Source organism: Coloeus monedula, assembly GCF_965178545.1.
Source record: "Coloeus monedula genome assembly, chromosome: Z".
In the NCBI taxonomy this organism is placed as follows: domain Eukaryota; kingdom Metazoa; phylum Chordata; class Aves; order Passeriformes; family Corvidae; genus Coloeus; species Coloeus monedula.
The window spans coordinates 76,813,409-76,835,742 of NC_138822.1; the positions used below are offsets into that span (position 1 = coordinate 76,813,409).

Sequence of the window (22,334 nt, forward strand, 5' to 3'; positions counted from 1 at the left end):
ACATTTCTGCTTTAATACTTTAAACCGCGTCTGAAACTTTCAAAGCAGGCTAATATTCAGACATGTATGTCCAACTAATGGTAGTGAAAGATGTTTAAAAGACACTAAATAACTTTGAAAATTTCAGTGTTAGCATTCAAATGACTCAAAAAACACACACCATTTTCTAGACTGCAGCAAACATCTGGCTGATTATTTTTTCTAATTTTGATTGCCAGCAAGGATGCAAGCCAAAGTAGGAGCTGTTTAATTCCATGGTAATGCAGCATGATCATTCGATCATGTTAAATAAGCAGAACCAGCACCTATCTGAAAATTATTGTGATTTCAGACAATAAACCTACCTGCTTCAGAGCTTGACTTGATACTCTGGCGTCTGCCTTCGTCGGAATCTTTGGGTACCAAGTTTCCATTCAAAGTGAAGTGAATGGCTGTTTGATCCATATCGTCCACTATCTTGTATGCTCGCTCCTACAAAAAGGGAAAATGCAACAAAATCACAGAATCACAGAATTGCAGAATCATGGAATGGTTTAGGCTGGAAGGGATCTTAAAGAACATCTTGTTTCAACCTCCCTGCCCTGGGCAGGGACACCTTCTCCTAGACCAGGTTGCTCAAAGCCACATTCAATTTGGTTTTGAGCACTGCCAGGACTGGGGAATCAACTTGTTCCAGTGCCTCACCATCTTTACAGTAAGGAACAACTCAATCTGTATAATTTAGTTTAGAGCTGCACCTAAAAGCAATCAGAAGCCACTACAGAACACAGATGCTTCAGTAGTTTCTTCTTAAATATATGATTGCTTACTGTATCAATCACAGCATAGCACTGAGCCCACTTCAGTCAGTGTGGAGAATTTGAAGATATGGATTACTGCTCACCTGTCTATATACCATAAATATGGAAAACTTCAGCTCCAAGTAGAAGAGAAGGACCTTACTTGACTCCACAAAACTGATTTCCTTTCTCTGGAATCATGTAATGGTTGGTCAAACAAGTACAGTAGAACAGAGGTGAGACAGACTTGGGAATATTTTGGCTGGTTTTTTCTTCCCTTAGGTATTGGTTTTGACAGGGAACATTTTCTTCACAGTAGCTACTGTGGGCTGTGTTTTGGATTTGTGCTGAAAACTGTGCTGATAACACAGGGATGTTTTGGTTATTGGTGAGCAGCGTTTGCACAGAGTTCTGCTCCCCATCCCACTTCACCACTACCTTACCCATATAACCACAAGGATATTCCATACCAAATGGAGCCATGCTTAGCATATAAAGCTGGGGGAAGAAGAATGTTGGGGGGAAGAAGAAGAATGGGGGGGATGTTTGTAATGATGGGGTGTATCTTACCAAGTAAACATTAAGCGACATGGGGCCCTGCTTTCCTAGGGATTGCTGAACACTTCCTGCCCACGGAAGTGGGGAACAAATTCCTTGTTTTGCTTTGCACAGCTTTTGTCTTCCCTATTAACTGTCTTCATCTCAACCCATGAGTTTTCTCACTTCAACTCCTCTGATTCTCTCCCCTGTCCCACCATGGGAGAGTCAGTGAGTGGCTGTGTGGGGCTTAGTAGCCAGCTGGGATTAAACCATGACACCCGCCTGAAGTTGGGGATAATTCACTGCCAGAGTTGGAGGAGCTGTCCCCATGCCCTTTCTTTCAGGGTGTGTAATCCTTCCCAGGGAGGAGTGGGAGGCAAAGGCACCACTCCCCCCTTCCCGTGTGACTGCCTGTGTTGCTGGCTGTATATGGTAGGGGAAGAAGGCTGCTCCAGGGTAATGAAGTGTGTGCCCTGCACACACAAATTTGAAGGTGTGACTCTTGAATGTTTTGTGGTTGTCTGTTACTCACTCCTATTCATCATGAATAAAGGTGGTCAGTGATTTCACAAAACACATTTCTGAGCTCTCCTATAATTCAATCTTCATGTGTGGATACTGAGGCATAACTCTTACTGACTGAGAAAAGCCTTGCCTTTTGTGCTTTAACCACCAGAGAATGGGAAAAGTTACTACCTGAGATTAGCTGCATTAATTACCTTCACTGACAGATCTTGTTCTGTAATTGTGATATCCTATTTCTAAATAAATACATCCATGCTTCTAGACTTTTACCCTTTACAAAAACCCTTTAAGAACCATTGGCAGTAAATACGTAACAAGATGTAGCCACATTGAAAGAAAATTTACCTGGTTATAAATCAAAGGAAAACACAAAACCAGTTAATTGCAAAAAGTTCTGGTTTTATGGGTCATGTCACACTTACTTTAAAGTTGTATCTGACGATATCCCGGGGAATATGGGGATTTTTAGCTGTCAAGGTACGTGTAATTTCCTTTTTTAATTCCTTTGGAATGGAAACAAAATAGTATTGTAAATAAAACTTCACTACTAATACAATGTACAGCAACAAAAATCACAGTGTTTATGCTCAGTTCTATGATGTTCAGTTTGTTGCAGATACCTCATGTGCAGCTGATGCCACCACAAGAACAGTGCCTGGGGCCAACCTGGCTCATAGTGGAATCCAGAACAGTCATCCTGCTTCTTACCACAGTATTTCAGTGGGGTTTCTCAATGTTATTTCTTATCTAAGACATGGTAGCACTTGAAAAATGCTAGCTGCATTCTATAGGGTGAGACAGACAACTTGTGTCTTCAAAATTTACACTGTACAAAAATAAACAATAAGCTCAGTAGCAGTGCTTTCAGGATTGACCATTGTGAACAAAGAGAAGTACTGCTGTTAACTATTTTTACTCCCTGAGTTGGGGGAAGTGCATAAAGCTTCCCTTTCACAGATAGTTGAAGGGCAGGGAACAATGTTAGAGTTTTATAAGGCAGTGAACAGAGAGAAACAACTGCAGTTGGAAAGGTGACCAACAGCAATGCTACTGAATCTATCTGGGAAGAAATCGCAATAAAATTGTAGGACACTTCCCTGTCCTGTGTATCGCACACAGGCACCTGTAAAGCTCAGGGTTGGCTCTGGGTCCTCCTTAACTGAGTGAAGCCCCAGCCGTATTTTCCCTTTTGGACCACCTCCAGGCAGTTAGCGTTTCAAAACCAGAAATGGATTTTAAAGCACACTCTCCATGTTCTCCTTTTGAAGCCATTTCAGTTGGTACTGCAGACACTGTACTTCAGCAAGTACTGAAGTTTTACTCTTGCAGAATTTCCCCCAAAACCAAGGGGTAGGCTTCTGCTTATAGAGTTTTGTACATATCTCACGACAAGACAGGCATTGCTTTACTCACAACTTCAGTCAGCTCCAGTTGATCTGGGGATCTGACTCCAGCCCTTGCTGTCAACCAGTCGTCTCCCATTTCAGGGGAGTCATCTTCATCCTAGAACAGGAATGACAAGCTCAGCAGTACAACAAGACTGTGACTGTTTTGCTCCTTGCCAAAGCACTTTTTGAGGCACAGAGCAAAGAGATAAAAACAACATTCCCCCACCCATTTTTGCTTTGAGCAGAGCAGAAGAACACAAATGGCAGGCCAAAATCTGAAGATTTTCATACGGCTAAACTTGCCAGCAAGAGTTCAGGGGGTTGGAGGAGCTGCAGTCTGAAGATAATTTCTGCCCTGTCACAAAACTGGATTAACTCCAATAACAAAACCCAAGCGATTCCACTTCAATCTCAGTTTAAAACTTGGCAATTCTGTTTCCCTTGCTACATAATACCCAAGGGTGTTATAGGACTTAAGGACTGCTCAAGGGTACAAGCCAAGAACCTGCAATTACTCCTGATGTGTTATTCTATAAGCTGCTCTTAGAATTTAGTTCAAAATACAAAGCTGCAGGGATGTGGCTCCTGAAGGAATGTTAACCAATTTCTTGCAAAGGCCAGCATGTCTCCATTCTCCCAAAAATAGACTGCTGCTCTCCCTGTGCTAGCATTGGGTTGATGTCATGATAAAAGGTCATTAAAAAGAAAATGAATCACTGCAGGAATGCATTTCAATTAATTGTCCTTACAGAAACAACTGTCAGAACACAGAGCTGCTGATTAAAGTGCTTCACTGCTTCAGGCAAAATTTCTCCCTTAAGTTCAAAATGTGTAATGAGTTGATTTAAAATAAATCAATCATTCTTGTAAATACAGTTCTCTCAGGCCTGCTAACTTTATAGCCATACAAAGCTGAGGATGAGTCCAAGGCATAAGTATAGCTTATGGCTGCAGTTATAGAGGCTGGACCCAGCAATGTTTTGCTACGGGCAGAGCACCACAAAGGTAAAAAGCACAACGCTGTGTCAAAATGTGCAGTGGCTGAAAGCAACAGAGAGTTTTGCATAAGCGCCAAGGGAAAGTCACAGGCTGCAGCCTTATTTTTTCCCCAAGGGAGCCTAAATGAGGCAAGCTGTAAGGAAGGTCAGGCGTTCTGGTGCACAAGAGATGATGATGGCAGAACAGTTGTTTGTGATTTAATGCTCTCCACATGAACACCTGCTTGTAGGACATTTATCATACACAATTCAATGCCAGTTAGTTCAGTGGCTGTTTTCCCTAGTGAATCAGACACGAAGTATTGTGGTTTTAACATTTTTATATATGATTTCCATTTAAAAGTAAATAACTTTCCATTTTTAAATGGTGAAAAGAGGAACATTTAACAAGACTGTGATTTGTCTCAAGAAAGTGAAAAGCTGTTTATCAACATTCCTGTTTAAATGCATGTAGACTGTTCTTCAATCCATGTCAGTGGAGCTAAATAAGAGGAAGGTAGATTAAATCAGGGTATTCTAATCATTTCTTTGCCCAAAAGTAAAAACATCTCCTGAGTGAAAAAAGTAAATGCTATTTTCTCTAATGCTTGTACTTCTTTGTTAAGTGAATGTGGGCTATACTTCAAATTTTCTAAAGTGAGCAGGCTGTTTTCTCACATTCTGAGTCAGCTTGTATTTTGGAATTCACACCCCAAACATTTTATTTTAATCTTTTCATATTGCATTTTACCTAAATTGTGCCTTTGTTCTAGGTGATATTTTTCATCCTAACTTGCTGGTTTATTTTCCTTCTCAGTGGAAACCTACAGCAACCTCTTACTGCTAAATCAGTTGATATTCTACCAATTTTATTAAAAAACCCTCATTGTTCAGAATAAATCCTTTTTGCATCTCATAGCTAAAAAAAGTAAAAAGCATTTTTTAAGACTTGAGAATCTTACCCGTCTTTTACGTCCAGCTTTACCAGCTTTTCCTGCCTTTCCTCCTGAAGGTCCACCTTGACCCTGAAGTGAGAACACGTCCAATGTAAACATTCAAAGCATTTTTTTTTCCTAATTTAGCCAAAGCAGAATAAAAGTTTGATGTTTGCTCCAATGGTATGTTTTAAAAGCTGAGTATGCCAGCATTCTGTCCATAAATTATCTGAAGGAAAGACAGTCACTTTCACAACACAAGACAGCAGTTTATCAGCATGAAGAAATGCCAGGCTCTGTCCTAGTTACTGCCTGTCTTTGATACACACCCAAATGTCATACACACATTTTAGTGCCTTGGTCAAACACACTAAGAGGCTGTTCCTGTCCCAAGTGCTTGCATGGCACAGGGAGCCCAAAGACAGTAGATCCGCACCTGCAAAGACATCAGCGCTGAAAAAACATAGAAAACACTGATGATCAGCTGGGAAATTAACCACTGTCAACCGCCCTGCACACATGAAAGCACAGAAAATTTGTTATGACAGGCTTTAAGGAAAACAATTAATTAGTTGTTTATAGGGTGCCTTATAATGGGAGACTATCCTACCCCGAGTTAAGGAATAACAGAAGGGCACCGGTGACAAAGCTTTGTGAAAATTTAACAGAAAGTGAGAAAGGAAATGAAGAGGATCTTTTTGAGGAGACGCTGAGGGATAGACAGGACCATGAACCCTGAAGGAAGAGAGAGCTGATAAATCAAGCAAAGGAAACAACATTAGAAACCCTGGCAAGAACAGTTTCAGGATGGATCACAAATAACGTTTGATGGTATGGATGAAAAAAGCAGAGTTACTTGGAAAAAAGTGATGCACTTTGAGAGAGAAAAGAAGGGGTCCTAGACAAGAGGCAAGGAAAAAGAAGGGGTGGAAGAGCAAGCTCCCATGGGCTGATAGATTTTCTTCAGAAGAACATTAGAGACTGGCTTTCAGCTCAGATCAAAGGTCCACCTAGCCAAGTATCTCTCACCAATACTATTTAAAAGAAGGTATCTATTTTATTCTCTCCAGGATGCCCTCTCAGCTTGCCACAGGGACTTGAACCAGGAATGCTATCCTTTTTATTTCATATCACTGAACCTTTTTATCCACAAATTTATTCTGTCATTTTGGAATCCATGCACATTTTTAACACACACAACTTCCACAGCAAGGACTCCTGTGGTACAACTACATGGTAATGCACAGAAGCCATGCTTGCTTTTTAAGTCAGCCAATTGTTTCTCTCATCTGGTTTTCCTAGTTCTTCTAGAAAGGCCAGCTTTATCACAATATCTATTCTTCCTCTTCTCTTCCATATGTCTTATGAACACTTTCAGGAGCACAAGCCTCTACAGAGATTCCTATACTCCCCTCATGATTCCCCTTAATTATGAAAATTTAATATTCATTTCCACCACCTACTTCCTATGTATTAAACAATTAAGCAGCCATAAAGACTTTGACCCAGAAACCCAAGCATTGTTTGTCAAGCCTCACTACTTGTTAAGACTTGACAATAAGAATTCAGAAAAGAAATATTTTCAGAGGAGAACAAAGTGCAGCAAAGATGTGAGATGGTGTCTCTGTGTTATTTCTCTTTGTAAAAGCTAAAACATATAAAACTGCTGTTACTAACAAGGCATTTGGGATTATCTTTATTGCAGAAGATACATATTAAAAGCAATGAAAAATGAGCAGAACAATACATTTCTATGCTTAGAAAATGTGCCTCACTTTGAAATACAAATTTTTATGATGCAGGTAGAGAAAATAAAAGTTACAATACTTTCTTTATAGTCCCACTATAGTGGACTGATTGCAGAGCAGAGGGGCCAAGAGCTCCTGTGTCACAACCACTACTGAGAACACTGGATCACCCAGCTGGCCTGTCTCCCCTATGTGATTGCTTGGCAATGGGCAACAGAGGATTCTCTCTGACAAGGATCCTGCTATGTGTGAATTAGATGTGACCGAAACAGATTTTCAGAGCAGAATTTTATTCAGATACAAAGTGAAACCAAATTCTTAATTTTAAACATGAAACAAAGTCTACTTACTATTACCCTTTATAAGTGTGTCTACAAAAGCATTTATCCATTAGCAAAGGCATTGACAAGGCAATCTGGGGATAATTGGCTTTAGCAGTTGCACAGATTTGAATTAACATAATCCAAAGAGCCACCTGTGAATAAATATCTGCAACAGTGTTAAAATCCAAAAGTGAGACTAAAGAAAAGCTAGAGCTATGAGTGCACTGGAAGGAAGCAGCACAAACCCTGACCATAAAGGGTATGTAGGGTAGAGCATGAACAATTTTTCTAATCAACCAGGGACCTGGGGCTAGCTGGCTCTATTTCCTTTGTCTTTGTACAGTACTATGCTGGTTTTATGATAGTAATTTAATGATACAGTACAGGCCCAGTTTGATAGAGAGACCCTGAGGAGACCCAGGACATGGCATGGAGGAGTACAGGCAGGGGATGATAAGACATGGGGCACATTCTTGACATCGGAGACTCCACAGCTTGAAAGCATCTCACCACTGGTCAGTTAGAGAACTGCAAATTTGCAGACAAGGAAACTGAACAAAACCTGGTTTATGGGCAGCAAAGAAAACAAAGAAAAAATATCTATCACACTGAAAAAGCATCATATGCAGTAACACTGAGTGTAGTGTGGAACACCAAACCAATGGAGAAAGGGAAACCTGTGAAAATAGATTAGCTAACACATAAAAGAAACTCCACGTGAAGAAGAAACCATCAAAATGGACATCTTATCGTCCCCAGTGAAGGTGTCCAGGTGACAACTTGTCATAACATCCCCACCAACACCACCACCAACAGTAAAATTAAACCATCAACTTTAGGAACCAGAAGAACAGAAGAAGTGTGAGCACAGTACAAGAAAAGAGGTAGAAACTGGGAAGTTTGCATGCAACAACTTTAACCGCTTTATCACTATTAATGAATTTTTTTTTGCACAGAAATATTTCTTATTTTCTATAATGAAGACATCCGGACTGATGATAATGTTTAGACTAAAATTTCAGTCACACTGACATGAAATTTTTAGTTTTATAAGTTGTGCCTTCTCTTTGCCCATATACAAGATTTTGAGTGCAACAAAGTTGACAGACTATTGCAAAATACAGAACCAGGCTCTGAAAGTCTTAACTTTGACCCTATGAATGTTTTTAACCTTTATCAAAGGATGGCTGTTGTGTATGACTGAGAGAGGGTGTTCAAGGAAGAGGTTTCATTGCATCTGTCAGTGAGATTTACCAGCCTTCTCCACGTCTCATGCCTGCTTTCCTACCAGCCTCTACTTGCTGACTGTGACAGCTTGCTTTGGGGCTCCCTGGAACTAAGCAAAGTAGTTCCCTACAGCAGGGAGCAAGCACATGACTGATAGGAAAGTTAAAAAATTATACTTACTATTTCTGGTATTTTGAACTAAAGAAGCTCCAACCACTCCCTCCAACCTGAACAGTTATGCTTTAGAACTACTTTGTTACCACACAGATGCTTGGCCAAATGCTGCACAGTATGGACACAGCCCACTCCAAAGTCGTGCTAAGCCTGAAGTGGGAGGATGGGACCCAGCACACAGAGATCAGTGTGGGCCTGGGGCTTTCTTCCATGTGTGCTCCACAAAGATACGACAGCCATACCTGAAGTAGTCTAGGAAGGAGCTGGTCCTTAGCTTATTCTGGGGTCGTTCAGCAAAACTCTTGTCTCCTGTCCAGATAAAACATCCCTCACAACACAGAGATCTACTTCAACAACAACAAAAGTTGAATGTCTTATTTGTTGGATATTCTGGACTCTTGCAAGTGAAGGTAGAGACTGTAACTCCACTTGACTCAGTACTCTAAAGAAGTCAGCATAAAAAGCAGAAGACATACTTTGCTCTGCAAGCATCATTCCTGCTACTGCTGTCTATGCTGCAGAAAGTTCATCCCAAAATATCTCAAACTTTTGGAACCCAGCTGAAAGGTGGCACAAACATGAAAAAAATAAAATGAGGGAAGATAAGATCCTAGTATTTTGACAATATATGCAGTAGGTGAAGGTCATCAAAACTAGTAGATCTGTTTAAAACTATTACAAGAAGCAAGTTGGGGAGCAAACGCTAAGTCAAGAATATGAAATCTTTGACTCCTAATTCAGATAATAGCACAGACAGTACTGCTGTGCCACTTGATGAAAAGGGCAGTCCTGACATCCCTTTTTATTAGTGTATCTGCGCTTTGTTCTTTTCCTGGGTTTTTTTGCAAGCTCCTGCTCCCTGTAAATCTTTCCAAAGCCAGCACATTGTCCTTTTTCATATATTACTTTAAAACTTCTCTCTGTCACATTAGCTGCAAATAGTCCTCAATACCACCTAGGTAGTTTGTGTCCTGCCACCATGGCTCAGAATGATTGTTACTGCTTCCTGATCCTTCTTTTTACTGTAACAATGCACTACCCATAAACTATAAAAAAAAATGTAATCCTTTTGCTCTGACAGCTACTTAAAATACATCACACAGTGTTTGTACAATAGGGAAGAGTTCACGAACACATCTGCAATACAAATAAAAAATAAACTATAATTGTGAATCAACATAATGATTGTATATTCACTTATAAGATGTTAACAATAACTTGCCTTCATAAGCATGTTTAAAATTCAAGAACATTTTTGTGTCGTGCATTAGCTAAAGGGGAAAAAAAGTTAACAGACTATTATTAACATCTCAAAGAGAAGCATTCAGAACTTAGAAAATGTGAGAATTAAGGTTGCCGGGGAAACATTCAATTCATCCCATTGGACACAGGCATTATGATACACAGCTTAATTCCATAATCACATACTTTGTTTTTGTAGGTTTCCTGCCTCCCTTCAGTCCTCCCAGGTTTATAGTTTGTTGGTTTATATTGTTCAGCATCTAGAGTGGTAGGGGCTTTTTGTAATCCATAGCATAAGTCAGACATCCGACAAAGGACTATTCAATCCAAATAGTTACATTTCAGCAAATTCTAGATAAACTAAAGACGGTTTTGCTACCAAAAAAAAAAAAAAAAAATAAAAACAGTCCTCATAGATCTCCCTAATAAATGTGCTGCTATCCCTGGCTTTAATAAAAGTATTAATTAACAGGAAGAGGAATTTGTATTAGGAAAAACGAGACATATTTGCTAGGAAACTAAGGAACAGGCAGGAGGCATTAAGGACTTTCTCACCTCCAGGTCACCATCATAACTCTGACAACTCTGGGAGGTGCTCAGGCACGCCAGAGAAAAATGCCAGAGTCAGAATCCATAGAGGTTAATCATGTTTTAAGGCTACAGAAGACCCAAGTGACTGTTTCTTTCTGGATCCTTCTTCCAGGGTGTGTATGATACACGCACCTAGGAATTCTTCCCTGGGCCAGACATCTGCTATGCTACAAGACAACTTAACTATTGACTACAGCAAAGATACCGTAATCCAACAGGATGATAAAAATGAAAAGTGATGAAACACATGAAACAGATGGAACAGGTGAAAAGTGATGTTTTAAATGCCATTTAATATTCCTTTCCCTCCTCACAGCTCCCTTTATTGCAAACAAGCCACCAAGAGGTACAAATAGCTACAAAATCAAGTCCTTCAGCAGAGAGTTGTCCTGCTGCTGAGCTATCCAACAAGCCTTTCCAACTGTATTTTGGGTAGGATGTCTGGGTAATATATACTTAATTTTTTTGTAGTCATAAAATAGGAAAACAAAAATAAGAAGAAACTATTGGCTACTTTCTAAAGACCATTGCAGTAAATGAAAAGAAGTTTTAAAAGAAAGCACTACCAGGCTGGCATTTCATAAGAGCGATCATATTTCTGCATCCAAAAAGAAAAAGAAGGGGAGGGCAACCATCAAAGATGTGCAATGTTTAGTAGAAGTTTTGCCCTCAACACCCTAGTAACATGTTACCAGATTACCCTGCAATGAAGAAAATAAAAAAAATCACACGCAAGCATGCATTCAGTCTTGTTCTTCTAGCTCACTCTATCTGCATGTTTTTTCACATTGCTCTCCCTTTTGTTGGTGACATGACAGTCACTAACTGCTGATCTGAGACTCATTAAATGAATTTATACAAACCAGACAGGACTATCAGTACCTATTGCTATTTGGTATTCTTCACTGAATAGCAAAAGCTCTGAAGTTTTTTCCAAGTCTGTTTCCTTTTGAGCTGTTTTTTTATATATAGAGCCCTACTTTTCAACCATTTCATCATCTGCTGCGCAAAACCTCTGACTTGTCAGTGGCAATTCTGGTGGTAAATAAATCATTCTGGTGACCTAGGAAGCAGAGATTTACTCTCAAGAGCCAGTGTTCATTTAAGAACCGGGCTGAATCCTGAATTAGTGACCGCAGAAAGCCTTCAGGAAAAATGTGTCAATTCCTCAGGTTCAGATCCAGGGCCTGCCCTGACTATCAAAGTAGGAGATGCAATGATTGTTACCTCTTGTGCTGTGCTGCCATCCAGGATAAGGGTTGTCACTACAGCCTTTGCTGGCTGGTACATCTTTCTCCCATACTGCCAGATTAAACTGTCCTTTTCAGACTAGGTCTTGTAATGGGTCACTGTACGGTGAGGAGCCAGCCACCACTATTCAGTGACTACTTAAGGAATGAGAAATTTCTCCCTATACTTAAATCATAAATTTGGACAAATAATCCTGGATTTGCAGATCCAGCCTAAAATACCAGAGAACTCAGTGGCAGGGAGGATGCAGGTTGGTCACTCTGACAAGCTGAAGTGTCAGTTAATATTAAGCAAATTTTCCAAGGGCTGAAAATTGATTACATATTAATGAAACACACATCAGGGCAAATGACAAACCCAAACTACATTTTTTTATTATCATTAAAGAGACACTCCTGCAGCCTTTCTGCTCCCATGCTAGCTGTCACCATAATACAATCAGGCTACAAGGCTGAGGAATCAGAATGCCCCTGCTAAGTTTCGTTCATCTTCCTGAGCAGAGACAGGCATTCCCACTTCCTCTGCAGCACAGTACAGCGATTAACCAGAATTGTGGGAAACATGTAACGTACTTGTAATGTAGTAATGTGCCTGTTGGATTCTAAAAGAAAGAGGTAGAGACAGTATGAGAGCTAAGCCTGGCATTCCTGTAAAACCATTTAATAAGTTTCCTGCTAGCTTTTTATTCCTGTTTTGAATATTAGTAAACTCCATAGTAAACCGCCAGCTGGGACAAGGCACAAGAAATCACAACATGGAAAAAAAGTCACTTCAAGCCTGCCCTGCAGCAGGTATTTATTTGCACACACTAGGGATACCAATTTAAGCACTATTTGCCAATACATTCTACAATGTTTTCTGAGCTACACTAAATGGAATGTTAATTTTATATTCTGTGGATGGTTTAATGCATGTTAAAGAACAAGTAAGCACCTTAAAAGCCTTTTCAAGGGAAGAAAAAAAAAAGAAAATACAAAAAAAATAAACTGTGTCTGATTGTTTTCTGTATTTGGGGAAGGGGTCTATTTGTTTCTTTTATGACTTGCTGCACAGCAAAGAAGCTGTTTCCATGTCAGTAGGTTTAAGACCACAAGGGTAACAAGGAATGTCTCACTGTCCTAATTCAGACTCCTTCTTAACACTGCTTAAGTGATCTGTTCCTGACAGTGGGGTTAGTCCTAACTGATAAGATTGAACAGTCTGGTTTTGTATTTTAAATGCCAAATGTGTGCAATGTCTGCTAAAGAGCCATAACAAGATCTTGCTTCTCTTTGAGGTGGGTGTAGCCAGAGAGGTACACATTAGCACAGCGTGCTCTACACTGGTCACTCAGGGCTTTTCCTTGAGCTACATAGCAAAGGCACTGAACTCTGGAACAAACACTTCAATCTGACAAACATGTTCAAAATAACAATCTCAAAATCACTGGCCACTTTCTCTCATTACCCAGGAGCACACATGGGACTGACACAAGACCAACAGGATGCTGATCCCTGCCCTGACACGTTCTGCGTGTCCATGCACATGCCACACACCTCAGTGTTTTTAACAAATACCCCACTTCTGAGTGTCTTGTTTGCCATGCTCAAGACCTCATTTTTCAGGGAAGCTGAGAATTTGATGCACCCATTCCCTTCAGCCTGATGCAGGAAAGTTGGCTTATGCCTTTCCATAATTTCACATCCCTACAAGAAGGTGTTGAGCTCAATTGTGCATAACATATTTCAGATCTGAAAGGACTGGTACTATTGAAGTACAGAACATACATAGGTGTTATTTCCAAGGCTGCATTGGGAGCACAAAGATCACAAATACAACACTATTTTAAAACTTTGAACATTGAAACATTGAAATTTCTTATTAACGTATGCAAACATACAAAAGCCCAAAGACATTTATAAATAAGGCTATAGTCAATCAATTCATCTGGAGGGCCACAGACTTTAGTTGTTATGGTCAACCCAACTCTGACATATTTTCACCCATCAGGTGGCTGGAGACTGAGCCGGAGGCAGAAGTCACCAGGATAAAGAAAAAAAAAAGAGTGAAATAAAGCAAGAAACTGACGTTAGAGGAGAAGGCAGATATGAGACAAGCACAGAATAAGAGCAGACAACCCCCACATAAGGGAGAAGAAGAAAAAAATAAGAATTTATCACAATGCACTTGAAGAACATGGAGCTGTGAAAGGAGAGGAGGAACTGGAAGTGAGACACAGTAAAAGGGGATAGGTGCACAGTTAAGTATCTCAGCTTTGAGAACAGTCTCAGGAAGAAAATTTTCAAAGTGAAAGCAGTCAGCAGTAAAAAACCTAAGAGGCAGAGCAGAATAAAGCAATGTATAAGAAACAGAGGAATAAAAAGCAGAGAGGTAGGTGAATAGAGCATAATACTATATAAGAATTCTTGTCAGGAACTAGAATCTAAACCTCGATTCATCAATTAGTTTTACAGTGGCCACTATGGCCCAGTAGATATCAAACATAAGGCCCTGGCTGGGCAGTGAGTAGTGCAAAGGTATTCACCCCCCCAGACACCCACAGCCACTGAGACGCCATCTGTATTCTGAGTCAGGGAAAATGAGGCAAAGCCTCTGGACTCAGAGCCAGCCAGTCAGCCACACAATTCCCCCACTGCAAGAATATTCTAGCAGATAAAGGGATGTGAAACAGCAATCGGATTTAACAAGCTCAAGGCAAATATAGGAAACGCAATACAGGACAAGTTAAAATTATTGCCTTTTAAGTTATTGTGATGAAAGCTATGTGAAAAGCCAAATATCCTCAGAGTCTAAAAAGTTTATGGTGTTTAAAGAGCTTTAAAATAAAAGGAATGCTTTTATAGCACATTAATTAAGTTTTTCAAATAATATGTCAAGCAAAGCCTCTCCATTTTGGAGTATTTGAAATAATGGCTGCTGAAAATGATTGAAAATATTTATGTGGAAATTCTGAAAATAAAAGAAACTGAAATTCAGAGCAAGCACTTCATCCCTTAGTTTGCATCATTTAGTTTGCATCATTGTTAATGGGTTTTTGTACCATTTTAGCATAAACATCTTCATTGTCAAGGACTGGATGTGGGTTTTGGTTCTGAGTTTGTGCCCTTTGAAAACTTTATAAAGCCCTTTGTATCTTGCTATTTATTAGTACTTAGTAGAGGATTAGAAATGTCAAAGTGATCCTCTCACTCTTGCTCACATGCCTGGTAACCGTCTTGCCACAAACCCTAACATCAAGTACATTGGGATTGACTTAAACATGTTAAAGAAAGCGTTTTATCAGCTAGACCACCATCTGCTTTTAAATCAAACACTTTGATAGTTCAGTAGTAGACAAGACCCAGGAATTAATCTAAGTTTTTCATCCTAAAAGTGGATGCATGCAAACATGTCCACACAGAGCCCAAAGGAATACAGTGAGGTTTCACAGACACAGATGCTACAGCACAGTAGGGTTAGGGCCAGGAAGGGTAGCAAATTACTCCTCTTCATTGCTTGAGTTGAGCAAAGACCAAATAGCAAAGCAAAAGGAAAGAGACAAAACGTACAGCTGGGTATAACTAAAATAATTTTTTAAAGCTTTGTAAGAAAAATTATTTAATCCTATCTGTACAGGGTCCAGGGAGATCCTGGAGACACCTTGAGTGCATTAGAACCTGCCTTGGAAGAGGTGTTGTACACTGGAAGTGTGATGAAATGGCCTGGCAATGGTATCTGAGAATTTTGTGGTCTCAAAGGATTGAACAGAATGGTGACAGACTGAAGGGTGCTGCAGCTTTGGGACATGCTGTTTTGAACAGTTGTGAAATGCCACAGAACTCTCAGGGTGTCACAGGCAAGTGAAGGGACAGACTGACACATGTATGATACAGCCAGGCAGTCAGCAGGGTCAAGAGGGGCTGTGCTGACTCCACTGCCACACCCAGCCCTGTGGGTTACAGCTCTGTGGGGCAACCTGAGTTCTCAGCTGAACCCCTCAGCTCTGCTTCGTAGGACCTGGGTGTGTTGGTGGGTGACAAGGTGACTATTCAGCGCACAGTGTGCCGGGAGGGCCAATGGTATCCTGGGATGCACAGGGAATGGTATGGCCAGCAGCTCAAGGGAGGTGATCCCCTGCCTCCTTGACCCTAGCTGAGGGCACATCCAGAGTACTGTGTCCCGTTCTAGGCTCCTCAGCACGAGAAAAACAAGGAGCTACTGGAGGTCCAACGGAGGCCACAAAGATGATTTGGGGTCTGGAGCATCTCTTTTGTGAGGAGACACTGCATGTCCTCATGCACTGCGGGGCCTGTTTGGTCTGGAGAACAGAAGGCTGAGAGGGGATCTCTTTAATGTATATAAATATCTCAAAGGTGGGTGCCAAGGGGATGGTGCCGGACCCTTTTCCATAGTGCCCAGTGAAAGGACAAGGAGCAGTGTCCATAAACTAAAACACAAGAAGCTGCACCTCAACATGAGGAAGAACTTCTTTATGTTGAAGGTGGCAGAGCGCTGGAACAGCTGCCCAGGGAGGTCCTGGAGTCTCCCTCTCCGGAGACATCCAAACACCACCTGGACATGTTCTTGTGTCACTGCTCCAGGTCACCCTGCCTTGGCAGGGGGGTTGGACTGAGTGATCTCTAGGGGTCCCTTTCAGCCCTGATAATTCTGTGCTTCTGTGAACCCGGAGGGAAAGGTCTGCGCTGCACACTATGACGTCATGGGTGGCGGTTTGGGGAATGGCAACGTCACTGCTGGTGTCACACCAAGGATAGAGCTCAGAGCAGGAGCCGAAGGCAACAGAGCCACAGCGGGGCTGCACGGCGACGTTCCCTCTTGTGGGCCGCCGCCTCCCGCTGCACGAGGCGCCCCAGTGACGCCATTAGGGTGTGACGTCACGGTGCCTGCAGTGACGTCACCCCGGCGCTGCCATCACGGGAGTGCGGCAAGCCCTTACCTGCCGGCGCTTGTCGGCCGCCTTGGGGGGCATGGCCGTCCCTCAGTGCAGCGGCCACCCCTCGCCGCCCCTCGCCGCAACCCCGCGCCAACCCGGCACGCCGGAAGTTGATGGCGGCAGCCATGGCAACGCGCCGGAAGCGGTGGGCGGACCCGGCCATTCTCCCAACCCCCCCGCTCTACCCTCGAGGGAGGGAATGGTACGTCCCAGCAGGCGCTGGAAACCGAGCGCCGCGGCCCAGAACGAGTGACAGCGGGCCCCGCCCGTTGATGAATATTCAAATAAGGGGCGGGGTCACGGGGAACGGAGTAGCCGAACCGCGAACCGGTGGTACAGGCCGCGCCCGCTTCATGAATATTTGATGAGGGGCGGCCCTCGGGGAACGGAGTGACCAGGCCAAAACCAGTATTATCGGTCACGCCCTCTTGATGAATATTCAAAAGAAGGCGTGGCCGCAGGGAGAACGGCGTTCGAACACCAAACGATAAGACAGCTCCCCGCCCCGTCATGAATATTCAAAAGGGGCGGGGCAGCGGAACCCAGCATCCGGGCCCTGAACGAGTGACAGTGCCCCCGCCCTTCTCATGAATATTCAGATAGGGGCGGGGCTGCGGCCGGACCCGGAAGCGGCGCGGCTGAGTCACGGCGGCGGCGGCGATGAGGGAGCCGCTGCCGCGGGCGGTGTCGTTGTCATTGTCGCTGTCGCTGTCCCCTCTCGGCGCCTGAGGAGCCGCCCGCGCCCGCCCGCCCTGCTCTCCGCGCTCCGCCCGCCGCGCCCGGCGCCGCCGCCACCATGATGGAGGAGATAGACCGGTTCCAGGTGCCCGCCGTGCGCGCCGAGATGCAGCCGCTGGTGAGGGGCGGGCGGGCGGGGCCGCGCTGTGCCCGGGTTGAAATGACCCCGGTGCCGAGGGGGTCGCGGACACGCCCCCGGGTGTCGGCGCTGCGGGCGCGGCGGTGTCGCCGTTATATAACGGGGCGTCCTGGGCGCTGCCGCCGCCGCCATCCCCGGCGGGCCCGGGGCTGCTGCTGTGTCATCCCGGGCCATCCTCTTATCCTGCCGCCCCGTCCTCTTCTCCTCGTCCTCCTCCTCCTCCCCCGTTGTGTCCCCGAGCGCCGTCGGTAGCAGAAGCGGGCGGGGGTGGGCGAGCGGCTCCGCTCCTGCCGCGGTGGGAACGCCGCTCCTCCCGGAGCATCCCGGGGTGTTCTCCCGCCGCCGGGCACGGGAATGGCCCGGGGGCGGGTGAGAAGGGCGGAGGGACTGGGGAGCCCGGTCGGAGCAACGGGAGGCGCTGAGGACGGGTGGGCTTTTAATTGACTTCTACAAGATAGGTGAGGTCTAAGCAGGAATCGGGCGGTGTTCGTGCCCAGCCCGGGCTGGGAGCTGCGGGGAGCGACGCTCCCCGGGGACAGCAGAGCTGCACGGGCTGGGTGTGAAGTTACCCGCGGTGTGAAGCCGCAGGACCTTCTCCGAGGATGGTTTTGTAGCCACTGCTCTGGACACTAGGCTGCAGTGAGGAGATGCTCATCTTGTGTAAAGACCAGATGTTCTGCAAAGAACCATTTCTTGTCAAATTAGCTTTGCTCACAGAAGATTCTTTGCGTAAAGAAAGCAATCTGTGAGGGTTTTATGCAGTTCCACGGCATGTGTTTTTCATATCAGGATGTTTTTTCATGTCATAGACACAATTATACTCAATTAATGAGCTCTGAAGAGCCTGACATAATGGTTACCCTACTACATGGGACCCTGGGGAATCTTTGCAGAGAAGGAAGTCTGCAGGCTCACAGAACTTTGCAGATGTGTTAGTGGGCAGGTAGAGTGGTTCTGGGCTTTTGATAGTTTCTGAAATGAGTTATGAAGGAAGGCCAGCTGGCTGGCAGCCAGAGGAGATGCTAGACCATCATCAAATAATACAAGGCTTCTTATGAGCAAGTAGCTGCATTGCTCCAGTGCCACAGGCTTGTTTCTGTTTATGTTGTGCCCCATCTGCCTGCCACAGAACTCTTGAATGTGTTTGCCCGTTTCTGTTTTCTACCTGAAAGAGGTTCTCTTGGGTGTTCCCCTCCCCTTACTCCTGTGTTCCTCAGTCTCTGCCTGAAAGCATGTTATTTGTAACCTGGGACCTGTTGAAATACTGTTTATCTTGGCATTAAAGTGAAAGCTGGATAATGGGCTCACTCACTCAAGGTGTTGATTCCCTTTGGCACCTAGAGTAAGCAAGTCCCATCTCAGCATCTGATTGTGTGAGACAGGCATATGAAATGTTTGGGGAGGTGGAAAGAACGTTAATGAAATATTTGCACAGTTCCTTTTGGCAGCAGGTGAGGATAGGTTATTGGCAGGTTTATGCTAACACTGAAGTGCTTCTGAGATTTCTAATATATCAATCCATACGTTATTTAGCGTTGATGTAATCATGACCTCCGTTCCTTGTTGCAGCTAGTGTTTGTAAGAAGTTGAGAACACAATAAATGTCTTGTGAACAGGAGAGCTCTACAAGGTCTACAGATTCAAATTATCCCTCAGTGGCAAGAAAAACATTTCTCTTATTCTGGGAGTGTTCACAAATTCTGAAAATATGCTTAGTTTGGGTTGGGTTTGGGTTTTTTTTTTTCCCATTGGTTGGTTGTTTCTTTGGCTTTGAACCTTTGTAGTGGCTTAAAAATCTGTCCATACAAGCTGATGTGAGCTTGTTGCATGCCCTACTTATTGTTGGTGTTTTTATCAAGAAGATACAACAAATGTGACAAGAATGGCCATCTTTATTTGTGTTACTGCAGGAATAGTAGTGAAGGTAGCAAGTGAAAAAGCTGTTGCCAGACAAAACAATACTCCTAAGTGTTTTCTAGAAACTCCATAATAATAGTGGAAGAGTGGAATTTGCAATACATGCATGTTTGCAGGGACATGAACCAGGCAGAATCCAAAGAACTTCTCTGGTCCAACCCTATTGTCTCGGGATAGGGCGGTGGATAGTGCAGCAGAGATAGTAAGCTTAGGAGACATGTTTCCTTCAACATTTTTCCACAGGCATGGAAATGCTGACAGTGGTCTCAGAAGTGGGATGTAACCAGTCTGGTACAGCATTTCTGGTGATTTCCTCTGCTTTGTAGCACCTGGTCTGTACTTTGCAGATAGAAACTGGATACTTGCAAGAATCCTTGCAAGTCTGGGGTTTGTTGTATTAATTTGCTTGGTAATACAGTTCTGGCCAATACTACTGCTTTGTGCCATTACAATTACCATTTGTCTGTCACTCTCCCTCCTCTTCTGTACTTTAAAGGTTGTGGTTTAAACCCAGTTAACAAATAAATCTCTCACAGCCACTTGCTCACTTCCCTCCCACATCATGATGGGGGAGAGAATCAGACAAGTAAAAGTGAGAAAACTTGTGGGTTGAGATGAAGACAGTTTAATAAGTAAAGCTAAAACCATGCACACAAGCCAAGCAAAACAAGGAATTCATCCACCATTTCTCTTGGGCAGGCAGGTGTTCAGCCATGCCCAGGAAAACAGGGAGGGCTCTAACACCCCTGATCGCTACTTGGGAAGACAAATGCCATCACTCCCAACATGCCCCTTTGTCCTTCCTCTCCCCCAGCTTTGTATGCTGAGCTTATGGTATGCAATATCCCTGTAGTCAGTTGGGGTCAGCTGTCCTGTCTGTGTGCCCTCCCAAACTCTTGTGCACCCCCAGGCTCCTGACTGGTGGGATGGGGTGAGAAGCAGAAAAGGCCTTGACTCTGCAAGCGCTGCTCACCAATAACCAAAACATCCCTGTGTTATAAACACTGTTTTCAGCACAAATCCAAAACACAGCCCCTAGTAGCTACTGTGAAGAAAATGAAGTTTATCCCTTGTCAAAATCAGCACAAAAGTACAGAATAACCTTATCATCTCAGGACGTACTCTCTTCCTCACAGTTTAAAAGCTTTCAGTTCCAACAGTCTCAGGGAGAGATGCAACTGTCAGTCTTTTCCACATCCAAAAAGCTGAAGTAAAAGTTTGTTTTTCAGGTGGGACCTAAAAGTCATTGTGACTTGCTACCAAAGCTATATAAAAAAATGTATCTAATCATTATGCCCTGCTGAAAGCAAACAAAGAAGGTCCCTTGCTTGATTTATAGAGTATACACTAGATTAAATATTTTTTCATCCTGTTCCAATGGCAACAAGGTGTCCCAGGAAATCATTGTTCCCTCTGAGTGCTGGCCAGTGTGCGACAGGTCCTGAAATGAGGTTTGTGAAGCTAAGCTTTGCTCACAGTCCTTAACTTTGTGTTGTTGACTAGCATGCATGTTTTTTGAATGTCTGTCGGCACAAATAAAGTGTCATCTTAGCTTTTGATGTCTTTATACTGAACTCCAGGACAACTGCTGCTGATCTGCCTGGAAACCATCTGACAGGCCTGCTGGTCTGCCCATCTTCAAAATTAAAAGATTGGCTTCTCTTCAGCATGTGGCAGCTCTACCTTTCTTAGAAAGCAGTCTGAAACCTTTCTGAACCCCTGCGCCTCCAGACCTGCCGCTGACACTTGCACTGTTTATTGATCAGCTGTCTGTCGGGGATGATAGTGCATTAATATCTGGTGCCTACTGACTGTGCATCCTGACAATAACCAGTGCTTTATTACAGAGCAGGGACAGAGAACCTGACATGGCTTTTTGCCAAACTAATTTCTTTGAAGTCCAAATGTGTCTTGTTGGGGAACATTGTCTTTTTGACAGCCTTGTCCCACCAAGGTCTGCACTGGCTTCCCATTGCAAGGCGAAGGGCAGCACCCAACTAGTACAGGCTGGACAAAGCCTACCAGCATCTCTGGTCGCTGCAAGTTTCTCTCTGCTGATAACAAGTCAGAGAGTGATTATGTTGCAGAAGGTGAGAAGCATTTGGCCTGCAGGTTGCATGTTGGCCAGGTCTGTCATATGTACCCTCCAATGCTTCACATTGGATGCAGTGATGTGAAATTAATAAGGTGGGCAGTCATTTTCCTCCTCTTTACAGCCTGTTTGGATAAGCATTGTGAAGTCAGGCAGGCTGGCTTGACTCTGTGTGAACTCTACAAATGTGTTTTGAGAACTGCTGGGTAACTGATGCAGACCCAAAGGAAAGGTTCAGCACAAGACTTAATGAGACAGAGTTGCTATGGGCAGATGGACAGGATGGCATACAGAACCTGGTTTAACCTGGTTAAACATCATCCAGTTGTCAGGTGGGATGAGGCCCTGTGTTTCACATTTTTGAGAGACGCATTACACTGTGTATTTTGATATTGTGGTACAATTCTGTACATATACATCATGGAAGAGAAGACAGGCTGGTAAGTGGCGCTTGGTCACATTCATTTCATGTCTTTTCATTAAAATGGGACTATTTGTTCTGATCCACATTTCTGTTCTTGTATATTGGTCACATCTGGCTTCTGTCCTAAAAATGTCTGACTTTTCAAATTAATATAAACTAATTTACAGGGTGTTTTGTTTACTCCTAATGCTTAGTGTCACGTCATCCTTATCAACATGATGCAAGCTCAACTGCAGAAACTCTGTTCTGCTCAGATTCTGTTCATCTCCAACTCGACCTGTTGGGATTCTTCTGCACTCATAGAAAGGGTCTCTTCCTTAGCTGCTGGATAGTGAGTTATTTTCAGATAAAGTCAATTCAGGGTTTGCAGGGATGTGTTGAGGCCTAAAAT

At 43.4% G+C, this 22,334-nt stretch overlaps 2 protein-coding genes across 5 annotated transcripts in view; one reads left to right on the top strand and one right to left on the bottom strand.

Moving 5' to 3' along the window:
- DNAI1 (dynein axonemal intermediate chain 1) overlaps nucleotides 1-16,669 on the bottom strand; it is a gene marked incomplete at both ends in the record, with an annotated part of 138,155 nt that extends 121,486 nt beyond the window's left edge. Inside the window, 5 exons of the mRNA XM_082301716.1 lie at nucleotides 345-471; nucleotides 2,267-2,347; nucleotides 3,258-3,347; nucleotides 5,172-5,234; nucleotides 16,637-16,669. Of these exons, the coding sequence (XP_082157842.1) occupies nucleotides 345-471; nucleotides 2,267-2,347; nucleotides 3,258-3,347; nucleotides 5,172-5,234; nucleotides 16,637-16,669 (394 nt within the window). The remainder of the gene's footprint in view (nucleotides 1-344; nucleotides 472-2,266; nucleotides 2,348-3,257; nucleotides 3,348-5,171; nucleotides 5,235-16,636) is intronic.
- A 631-nt stretch (nucleotides 16,670-17,300) lies between these two features.
- Nucleotides 17,301-22,334, top strand: part of FAM219A (family with sequence similarity 219 member A) — a 96,379-nt gene continuing 91,345 nt past the window's right edge. For 2 of the 4 annotated variants that reach the window (XM_082301654.1, XM_082301655.1), the window contains exon 1: nucleotides 17,301-17,489. In XM_082301654.1, the coding sequence (XP_082157780.1) occupies nucleotides 17,430-17,489 (60 nt within the window). In that variant the 5' untranslated portion in view covers nucleotides 17,301-17,429. The remainder of the gene's footprint in view (nucleotides 17,490-22,334) is intronic. The other 2 variants (XM_082301656.1, XM_082301657.1) reach the window with 1 other exon arrangement.